Source organism: Drosophila arizonae, chromosome 3 (genome assembly GCF_054131065.1).
Source record: "Drosophila arizonae isolate 15081-1271.41 chromosome 3, UAZ_ARI_1.0, whole genome shotgun sequence".
Taxonomy (NCBI): domain Eukaryota; kingdom Metazoa; phylum Arthropoda; class Insecta; order Diptera; family Drosophilidae; genus Drosophila; species Drosophila arizonae.
Window position 1 is genome coordinate 30,036,707 of NC_142923.1, and position 10,405 is coordinate 30,047,111.

Below are 10,405 nucleotides of genomic sequence, written 5' to 3' on the forward strand. Positions count from 1 at the left end.
GCCAACAAATACTAGCTCCTTTCTATTTGTTGACTACACTAAATTCTTACATAAAAAACTGCATTGAACTGCTATGATTTTCGAGTAGAAAGAAATAGAAAGTCCTGGCGATCATGGTCCCTGACTTGTTGTTGTTGATCAGGCCAGAGTAATTTCCAAGTAAATAAATGGGTAACATTTATAACAAGTAAGAAGGCTCCAGTCGAGACTGCTCGACTGGGAGATACTCTGAACACTGTAAGCTGATATTCTACTCATTCTGCACCTCTTTTATGCAGACATGCATCCACACGCACGTATAATCACGCGCTCTGCTGACTGCACAGTGAGCAGCGACAGCGCTTAATTATGAGAATTTATTAGTTGAATAATTTCTCTTGTAGTAAAACTATCTTTATGAAACTTTTAGAGCGTGATCATATGTTTAAATGTTTTTAAATTCTAAAATCTCTAGTACTTGAAATACGTTTTTTAAAAATTGGGGGCGAAGGGGCGTGATATCCAAAATCTGTAATTTACAAAATATTTGTATCCATTAACTTTATATACAACTCAAATTTGAAGTCTTCAGGTTTAAAAGTGTTCAAATTAGGCTGAAAAAACAAAGTCGATTTTTCGATTATTCTCGATAAACAAATGTTATCGGACGAGTTATCGAAAAAATAAGATAAACTTGTATACATGAGTATGCATATGAAATTTCAGCTCTCTAGCTCTTATATCTTCTGAGATCGGCTTGCTCATACGGACGGACGGACAGACAGACAGGGCTATATCGAGTCAGCTCATCGTCCTGATCATGAATATATATGCTTTATGGGGTCTGCGATGATTCCTTCTACCTGTAACATACTTTTCACAAAACCATTATACCCTAATTCCCCATTTTCAATGGGTTCAGGGTACAAAAGAAAGTAACCATAAAAGCCTATAATGTGGTATTTTTTAAATACCATAGAATTCGATAATTAAATTTCTATTAAAAATAGGATCACTAACCACTCTGGCTAGTGATAGGACTGAAATACCAGCATTAAAACAATTTACTTAAAAAAAACGACATTTGTTTAGTTAAGGGAATAAATACTAATAGTATTTAATAAATTTGGCGGCATTATGTACATACATATTTTAAATACTGAACAAATTCAATCGCTGTAGTCCCTCAGCTGATACAATCAGCTGTTTCATTTTGTTCTCTGTTTAGCATTGAATGCATGATGCATGTCTGAAAACTGTTTAAAGTGAATACGAAACTGGCCAAATCAATGACACTCCGCATGATCTAATAGAAAACAGCAACTTTCCAAATATGTTGCCAAATAAGTCTGATTCACGCCGTCGCTTGAATGCAACTGGGTTGTCGACTGGTGATTACAACAAGGTTAGCACCGACACCACCGAGACAGATGGCTTTGTGAATGAACAATGGGTAGCGCCGAATGTGGAGGAACCGATACCATGGAAGACCATTGCAATCATTCTTATATTGTTCGTCGGTGGAACTGTATGCATTTCGATATATTGTATAATGAAGAATATATTCTAAAAGCATTTTTCTTTATTTAGATATGCATATGCTGTGCAACCTTAGATTGGCTAGCAGACGTAAATCAGGATAGGTCGGATCGCATCGGGGCACTGACGATCATAGGCGCATTGACTATAATTCCCGGCGGATATTATCTCTACGTTTTATTGTGTATTTTAATGCATCGCACTGGCTACACAATGGACGATATACGTCGACTGGGGTAGAGAAAAAATTTCCACGAAAGTGTGTTAATTATTGTATTGCATTCATTTTATATTTTTATATTTTACTATTTGTAAACATATTTGTTTTCTACCTTTCATTTATTTATTGTATAAAAATATTGTAAATACATACATGTTATAAAATTTTTTGTTGTGGTTGATGCTCTCAGGTTAAGAGTTTAGTAAGCGAAACATTAACTACCTAACATTTCATTTTGTTGTTTCAAAGAATATATATATATATATATATGGTATTTACATATATTATGGCATTCTAGCTGTAAAGTATAGTGCATAGTTTGAGCTTAAATATATATTTTTAATATATACATATGGTGCATAATAATTTGGAAACAATTGCTTTTCATATTACAATAACGGTAAGCTATTTGTGTTTATACAGATTAACAGCGCTATCATATATCGCATAGAACTACAGGAGACAGTACATTCACAGTACTCGGTTTATGTGAGACGAAAATAAATACAAATAAACATAACTACAGATGCAACAAAATTAAACTACATATCCTTAACAATTTACTCAATCACGGCTCTACAACAGTCACCTCAATGGGTGGTATAAATTTCCATATATGCGCCTGATGCTCGTCAAGGCCAGAACTCGAAACAGTGTTTAAATTGGCTGGTGGAGATGACATTTTTCCTAATTGACTTAAATTGGTAGCTTCTGGACAAGAACGTGTCAAAATACTGTCACTCTCTTGGGGCCTAGTTGCGCACTCAATGTTGGCCTTGAAGCGACCAGGCGTAAAAAATATCACAGAGCAATTGTGATCCAATTGCTCGTACTTCTCCAAAATAGGGATTGTAATTCTGCAAAATAAATCAAAATTATTTGGCACAAATTTATATTTTGAGGATAAGTGTTGTGTACCGGTTAGGTCCAGATATTGCAACGCGTGTCTCAAGATTGTAGTTTTCTATGCCGTTTAAGTAGTCTTGGTAGAATTTGATAGTTAATACCAAATGCTTAAGTGGCTGTAGTGATTGATTTGTGAGACTGATCGTTAATTTCGCACTCTGCCCAACGATGCACATTAACTCGCAGTGTGGCTGCACTACTATATCCCGAAAGCTTATAGCTTTAAAACAAATTAATTAATTAATTAAAAATTAATTTTTAAAAAACTCTATTGTAACTTACCCCATTGCAGAGGGGAGATTGTGGTCAAATTCACCATGCCATGTGACAGAACAATTCCACGCACTGAGGCAATGCCTTTTATGTCAGTGCCCGTCAGTAGCCAATTAATTTTCACACGGTCCGCTATATGGGTTGAGCAAAGCTTGCTGAGTGCATCATTAAAGGAAAGAATTTGCGTACGGAAACACAGCTCTGTGTTTGTGAAAATAGGGTTATCAAATGTAAACTATTAAATATATATTTTTTAAATACCGCGCTCCAGATTCTCAGCAACTTCAGCTGCACGTGCAACACATATTTGCTCTAATGAGCAACGGTCAACCGGGATAGGTACGCGACAACTTTCTTTGGCCTCGATGAGAATATTCTTGTTATCAGTGTAGTTGAGTGACATTTCTTGAGCGGTTAAGTTAGATATGTCCAGAACTAAGTAGAACTGCGAAGGGCTGCAAAAATTGTATAGATTAACACATCAATCGTAAATGCGAGTTTAAATTACTTATGTACATTTCTGCGGGTAGCACATCCCAACCTGTAATCATTGCACTAGGAAGTAGCTCAAGGTTAAAAGATACCGCGCACTGACGACAAAACCCTTCAGCCAACGCCTCTCCGCCGGAAAACTTGATGCGTAGTTGAGCTTCCACATGTTGACTGTTCTGTGCAGAATGTACGCCTGACCCAGCATTGGAAGAAACACCTACTCCGTTCGTCTGTAAGCTTAAAGTGTTCATTGAATACTGAGTCCCGGATATTTTTGAGCGAACATTAATATTATCTTGGCGACGATATTGGGGTGAACTGACACGTGACGGTAGACTAGCAGATTGACTGGAAATATTAGAGTATTGCGAAAGGGAACACGATCCATATTCTTGAGAAGTCACAGGACCAAATGAATTTATGGAGTCCGTTGGTAGGGGGCATACGAAATCAGCGTCAGCATATATAACAAGCTCGAACTCAATAGTACTTAGCGGAGGTACGGGTAGCTGAGTCTGAAAACGACCTGATATTACCAGAAGTCATTGAAAATATACTATTTATATTTACCACCAGTGCTTGTTCATTAATTTGAAACATTTTTCTTTGTGTTTCCTGCTCCACATTTGAATTAATGTATACTTCGAGATGCTCCAGCGGTATTGTATTACTCTCATTCCTTATAGTAATAATGCAACTAGAAGACTCACCATTGTATAGAGTGAGACTTGCAGATGTAACCACCAGGTCTGCACTGTTCATGTTGCTAAACGATGCTGACTGTGGAAGCGATGTTTTAATAGAAATACTTGGCAGGCCAGGTATCACATCCACAAGATAGTTAGGCGGAAAGTTGCGTCCTCGCATGTGCTTTAATCGGCAGTTCGACTTGACACCTAGAGTATGAGTACTATAACCCTGCAGATCCAGTTGTCCAGTTTCAATTGGTGTTCCATGCAAAGATACTTGTGTAGGCACATTCGGTTGCAAGACAACCGACTGGGGCACCGATTCAAAAACCACTCCATTTGTAAGCAGACGCATGTCTGTGACGGCCAGTTCAAACGGCAAGGGATTGCGCAGGGTTAGGCATACCTCGCAAAGATCGTTTTGCACCCATAGAAAGTCTATTACAAAAATCAGCAAATAATAAATACTTCTATTCTACGAATTATATGCACATGCCTATTTTGTTTTTCTCCTTCTTCTTGTCCCGGCGATCAACAGAGTTGAAGTGGATGGGAGTGAACAGAAATGGGCCACTGTCCGCTTTGGCAATCTTAATACGTTGCGGGCGCAAATGTGCAGGTAAGTCTCGTACAGCAAAGTGAGTTAAATAGGGTAAATCCGTAAGGTTGGCGGGCGGAATCACAGTCCCATTTTCCAGCACCAGAGGAACTGGCGAACCTTCACACTGTGCACTCAGATTCTAAAATAAATAAATTATAATTCATGAGTTTAATTCATTATGAATGTAATTAAAAGCCTATTAAGTAGGAAACAAAATTCTGCAATTACTTATAATTCATTATTATCAATTATCCTTTAAAGTCCATACCTGCAGTTGTACAGCCATTTCGCTTTGCTCAGTGGCTGACATATTGTCCCACTGCGTTTGAAGCAAAAATGTCATGTGACGCGTAGCCAGCGCCGAGAATCCAAGACGTCTCGCTGCAGATATAAGACTCTGTACAAGGTCTATTTGCAATGCTGGCCAACCAGCAGCATTCTCCAGTACTTCCAGGGGATCCAGGGACAGCAGATATCCTGTAAAGCTGCCTAGCATGAGGCGATAGCTCTGGGTCCAATCCGGTGTTTGGGTACCCTGTTGTACATGTTTTAGCGCGGCCAGGCGCTGAAAAAATGCAGCTTTGCGCTGGTAACCGATTTGCTGATATAACTCCGTTATGACTTCAAATCGCTTAACACGATCTGATTCGCTCATGCTCAGATTTATATACAGAATGTTTTGAAGAAACATGGCTACATCCAGCGGCCGATTCTGCTCAATACATATACGCGAAGCTTTTAGAGCAGCCTCTGTTTCAATGGTTGCTGCATGTCGATACTTGCTATAGTTTATTATTGCCTTCCGATAATAATTGGTTATATCTTCAGGCTTTATTATATTGCCAGGTAGCTCGCCATTGCGATGGCCATATTGCGCTACCGATATTGTCGATGTCGAGGAAGAGGACGTCGAGGTCGTGGGTGTACCCGACGCTGAGGAATTATTTGTCAATATGGATGAAACAGATGAGCAGGAAGATGAATGGGTGGTAAAAGCATCTGTGCAGTTTAATGATCCCGCGGTCGTAGTTACAGTGCATGCATTCGCATTTATCTTCTTCGTTGCGTCGCTTGCACGCCATTTCTCCGGCGTAGTGCGCAGCTGTGAAGCACCTAAAATTTTAAGAAAAATAAATTAGTACAATAAAGAAAATAAAACTAATCTCAACCAGCCTGTTTCTTGCAGAGATGCGTTCCTGTGTAATACTTCAATTTCCCGCATTTGTGGATACAGTATAACAGCAGAGGCTGCGCATAGACCTTCTTCTGTGGCACCCACCCACAGGGAATCGCCAACTGAGCGCAGCGTTTCGTTGGCATTGTGGTACAAGCTAAGTGCATCCTCCAATAGGCCAGCCTGCAGTGACAGATCTGCCAAGTTCTTCATCACGCGGCCCACACAACGTTTACGGTTGTTGCGTGACTCCATGTCCAAGCCCACAAAATCACGTTTCTCAAAGGGCGCCAGAAGGAGACTGACCTTGTCGGCCTTCTCACGCGATCGTTCAAGACGCCTCGACTCCAGTACCCAAAATAATGCGTTTAAAAAATCTTCGACACGAGCCTCCAGATCCATGCCGATATCCTGCTCGCGGTAAAAGAACGCTTGCGACTTGAAATTGGATGGCGTGGTAAACTCATCTTGAAGCCGACCAGAAAGCTGGGACTTCTTTTCCGTACAGCTTTGATCCGTGTTTGCGACATTCTCACCAATTGTTTGCAACGCCGGCTGCGCATCTCCTTTAGCATTTGCATTTGATGTATGTGTATCAGGTCCAAAAAATATGGCACGTGACTCGTACAACGTGCTACCATATCTAACTTTTAGGGATTCATGGTGACGACACAGCTCGTTCAATTCCGTTTGGTTCTCAAATTTTCCTATAGTTATGAGGCCGAGTAAGCGACGATGGGTTTGAAAGTCACCCCAATCGTTATGCTCCACGGGATGATCATGAATAAAGCGAAAATAAACCGTACGCACGGTGCCGCTAGAGTCTACAAACGAATAAATGTAATGTTCACATATCGAAATGTTATTCAATAATATAATGTGCGTGAAGAGTTACCCGTTACTTTGATATTATTGACACGTCGCACCTTCTCAAAAGCCCGTTGCAAAACGCGGGCACGTGAAGGTCCCACGCCGCGCAGCAGCACCAAAAGACAGCTATGATGCAGAGCAGTCTGCTCATAATCAAGACGTGACATAATTGGCTCCACGCTAGCATTAGACTGCACAAGCCCACCAGCGGCACGCATTTGTACCTCCTATAGCTCAAACGGTTCCTGTTTTTGGGTCCCCAACTTGCGATTGATCTTCACATTTCCACTTACACCTCGAATTGGTCGATAAGTGCTGCTGTTAATATTTTGTGCAACTGACGTTGACATTGACGTGCCTCAATTGATTTCCATTGTTTCGTATTTAGATATAGAAAACTTCGTACCAAGCGATAACATCGAATTGCCTCCCTCTTTTATGATGCTGATAGTTACACTCTTCACCTGTACTGATTTTTGCAGTCTACAAGCAAAAATGAATTTGGCATAAACTACAAGAAGTATACACGAAAATACCTAAATCAATTAATTTAATACCAAGAACGGCACAAAACAAAACGCAAGTTAGTTTTAGCAAATAAGAAATCCGTTTTCAGCTGTGCGATTCGCTGTGAATGGCATCTTTGGAGCTGCATGAGAATAGCAAATGTTGATTTCAATTACAGCAAACTCCTCATGTTAAAATACACATAATTCAAATTGTTGCTGAAGCGATTGAATATTGTTTTATTTTATTCTTTGGAAGAAATATACGACAAGGTATATTTGAAAGCAACATTGACAACAAATTTGTAGTGATAATTTAACTCAACCATTATACTCAACATAATTCAGAACAAATATCAGGTTTCGTTTTCAATTTTTAATTTATTTTCTTCGGTGCCCAACTCTATTGATACTATTTATACTTCTAAAAATACTTGCTAATTCATTGAAATCAGTTAATTGACAAATTAATAAAATAATACTGGAAAAGTTAAATTGAAATTTTTGGATGTAAACATACAGTTTCGTGACGTCACAATTTGTCGGTGATATTTAGCACATTCTTGAATAACAGTTAGATGCGTGATTTAATACAAACGTGTTCTGAACGAACAACAATTAATTTAATAGGACTTAACAATGAATTTGCTTCCAAGAACGCGCGAAGAATTTGGGCAAACAGATTACTGGAATGAGTTTTTCAAAAAACGCGGTGAAAAGGCTTTTGAATGGTAATTGCACTGTTTAATGGAGTACGCACATGACCCATCTGCCGGTTTTTCTGATTTTTTTTTTTAATTTTTTTTTTAGGTATGGAGAGTATATAGAACTTTGCGACCAAATACACAAGTATATAAAGCCAGCCGACAAAATATTAATGCTTGGCTGTGGCAATTCAAAGCTTAGTATGGATATGTACGACACGGGATTTCGGGATATTACTAACATTGATATCTCATCAGTTGCCGTAAAAAAGATGATAGATCTGAATACAAAAACGCGACCAGATATGAAGTTCATTAAGATGGATGCAACGAGAATGTCATTTCCGGATGAGAGTTTCTCTGTAGCGTTAGATAAGGGCACATTGGACGCCATATTTGTAAATGATTCCGCAGAAACCAAAGAGATTGTAGATAGATATTTTACAGAAATACTACGCACAATGCGGTAAGTCCTTACTTTCTGTAATAACATTAAAAATATAGATAATATAAAGAAAAATTGTAACTGCAGCAATGGCGGACGATACGTAGGTATATCCATGTTGCAGGAGCACATCATTGAGTATCTGTTGGAGTTTCTACCTCGAAATAATTGTATGTTGCGAATTGTCCATTGTCTGGATGTGGAGCGCGCTAATAGGGAAAGAAATTCAGAGGACTCGCTAATATTACCTGTCTTTGTCGTAATTGCAACAAAGTTCAAGAGCCTACCAATGCGGGTAAGCAAATGACATACTTCTATGTGATCGCCATTTAATAACAAACTTTATTTCCAGATTCTTGAGTTTGGACTTGGCAATGAAAAAATGCAACGTTTTAGTTGCACAAGGGAAATGGCAACTGCTGTGGCATCTGTGCAAAAAGCAGCACTAGTTTGCAATGGACTATCACGCTCAAGTATAGCTGGTCATAATGAAGTCACAATGGATCTATATCGAGCTTCGGAAGAAACGCCACGATACACAGTACACGTCTTAGAGCAAACGTCAGCTCGTGGGCTGGGAAAATATGCTGCATTTATTGTTCCACAAGGCCGTGAAACCGAGTGGCTTTTTGCGACAACAGAAGGTCGACGAAAACTACTGGAATCTGCCAAATTTCAACGATTAGCCGTGGTGACATTACATCGCGATCAGGTTTATAACACGCTTGAGGAGGTGAAAAGTGAATTAGGTTATAGCATTACGAATTTAGCGCCTGCTGGCCTTAAGGAACAGATTCCCTATTTATCATTGGGCTCTGAGGTAGGCAAGCGAGAGACGCTAATTTGTGGTTTCTCTAAGCTATCTGGCGACTTTCGTATTGAAGAGGTAGAAGTTGACGGTAAAACACTACGTCGCCTTATCTTTCTTAAGAATCAGTTTGTTGTCCAATCGGAAGCGTTGGTAAAAACAGGTATGAAGTTAAACTATGTATGAAGTCAAACAACTATAAGTGTATACTGATAAATTTTTTATAGTTAAAATTAAAGGAAAGAAGGATCGCAAAAAAATCGATTTTGGCTACCTTGCTTGCCATCATCATCTCTACATGTCTGTAGGTGTGCAGCTTGCCGTAACTATGGAGTGCTCTAAAAAAGATATACAGAACGACGTGCTAGTCATTGGCCTCGGTGGCGGTGGGCTGTGCAGTTTTCTACACGCAGCATATCCGTAAGCATTAACTAGTAAATGGATGCTTGAACCACTTCTAACTAATTTGAATTTCAGTCAAACGCGCATTACAGCTGTTGAAATAGATCCTATAATGTTAGAAGTAGCTGAGCAATATTTTGAGCTTAAGCAAGATAATCGCCTCCACGTTGTTATCGATGATGGACTTGCCTTCGTGGAACGCTGTTGTAATGAAGGTAAGGAAACGACTCAATGTTTACTAATCATCTTAAGTTCTTGTTTTGTTTGTAGGTATTCAGTTTGGAGCAGTGCTTTTTGATGTGGATAGCAAGGACCTTTCGCTGGGCATGAGCTGCCCTCCGAAAAGTTTTCTTGCCAATAAAGTACTTATAGACATAAAACAGATAATAGGACCAACTGGTCTATTTATGTTAAATCTGGTGTGTCGGGATGAAAGTTTGCGAGACGAGTCGATAGCCAATTTAAAGGAACAGTTTGTTTCAGTCTGTAGTTATAAATTGGACGAAGATATCAATGAGATTGTCTTCTGTGCAAACGACGAAAGGTATAAAACGATCGACCAATGGAAGAAACACATGGGTACAGCTGGACGTCGTCTTAACAATGCTGTTAAAAATCAGAAATTGAGTGACAAGGATGCGCTTGACGTAGCGGATTTTCTCAGTGAATTGAAAATATAAAAAATTAGTTTATAGTGCTATCAAAAAAATATTACTTTTATTTACTTTAAATAAAAATACATTTATTAATATACTTCAATATATAATTGTGGTAAGAATATTTCTAATAACAAACTA

At 39.0% G+C, this 10,405-nt stretch overlaps 3 protein-coding genes across 4 annotated transcripts; 2 read left to right on the forward strand and 1 right to left on the reverse strand.

Annotated features, from left to right (window-relative positions):
- Positions 1-1,312: 1,312 nt before the first annotated feature.
- Positions 1,313-1,902, forward strand: LOC108620673 (transmembrane protein 230). Its single transcript, XM_018017570.2, has 2 exons — positions 1,313-1,507; positions 1,570-1,902. The coding sequence occupies exons 1-2, from the start codon at positions 1,313-1,315 to the stop codon at positions 1,756-1,758; spliced, it is 384 nt and encodes a 127-aa protein (XP_017873059.1). The 3' UTR covers positions 1,759-1,902.
- On the reverse strand, positions 1,783-7,443 carry brun (trafficking protein particle complex subunit brun). 2 transcript variants are annotated; one of them, XM_089464934.1, is made up of 11 exons: positions 7,301-7,443; positions 6,769-7,226; positions 5,873-6,697; positions 4,968-5,812; positions 4,595-4,838; positions 3,980-4,536; positions 3,434-3,924; positions 3,179-3,372; positions 2,927-3,118; positions 2,657-2,864; positions 1,783-2,595 (listed from the first exon to the last, which is right to left on the reverse strand). In XM_089464934.1, exons 2-11 carry the CDS (start codon positions 6,959-6,961, stop codon positions 2,307-2,309), a joined length of 4,038 nt encoding a protein of 1,345 aa, XP_089321060.1. In that variant the 5' UTR covers positions 6,962-7,226; positions 7,301-7,443; the 3' UTR covers positions 1,783-2,306. The 2 variants fall into 2 exon arrangements, with proteins under 2 accessions (XP_089321060.1, XP_089321059.1); XM_089464933.1 differs by having other exon boundaries at positions 7,280-7,429.
- Positions 7,444-7,527: 84 nt separating this feature from the next.
- Positions 7,528-10,367, forward strand: LOC108620680 (eEF1A lysine and N-terminal methyltransferase homolog). Its single transcript, XM_018017585.2, has 7 exons — positions 7,528-7,980; positions 8,060-8,419; positions 8,486-8,693; positions 8,751-9,369; positions 9,434-9,626; positions 9,684-9,823; positions 9,879-10,367. Exons 1-7 carry the CDS (start codon positions 7,889-7,891, stop codon positions 10,286-10,288), a joined length of 2,022 nt encoding a protein of 673 aa, XP_017873074.1. The 5' UTR covers positions 7,528-7,888; the 3' UTR covers positions 10,289-10,367.
- Positions 10,368-10,405: the final 38 nt, after the last annotated feature.

Bases quoted from the DNA above. Each gene is read 5' to 3' on its own strand.
- LOC108620673 (XM_018017570.2), top strand. From the start codon at position 1,313: ATGTTGCCAAATAAGTCTGATTCACGCCGTCGCTTGAATGCAACTGGG. The intron at 1,508-1,569 runs GTATGCATTTCG...TTCTTTATTTAG, and splicing joins TATTGTTCGTCGGTGGAACT to ATATGCATATGCTGTGCAAC.
- brun (XM_089464934.1), bottom strand. From the start codon at position 6,961: ATGCGTGCCGCTGGTGGGCTTGTGCAGTCTAATGCTAGCGTGGAGCCA. The intron at 5,813-5,872 runs GCTGGTTGAGAT...TTAAAATTTTAG, and splicing joins CGCATCTCTGCAAGAAACAG to GTGCTTCACAGCTGCGCACT. The intron at 4,839-4,967 runs GTATGGACTTTA...TATTTATTTTAG, and splicing joins AAATGGCTGTACAACTGCAG to AATCTGAGTGCACAGTGTGA.
- LOC108620680 (XM_018017585.2), top strand. From the start codon at position 7,889: ATGAATTTGCTTCCAAGAACGCGCGAAGAATTTGGGCAAACAGATTAC. The intron at 9,627-9,683 runs GTAAGCATTAAC...TTTGAATTTCAG, and splicing joins TTTCTACACGCAGCATATCC to TCAAACGCGCATTACAGCTG. The intron at 9,824-9,878 runs GTAAGGAAACGA...TTTTGTTTGTAG, and splicing joins GGAACGCTGTTGTAATGAAG to GTATTCAGTTTGGAGCAGTG.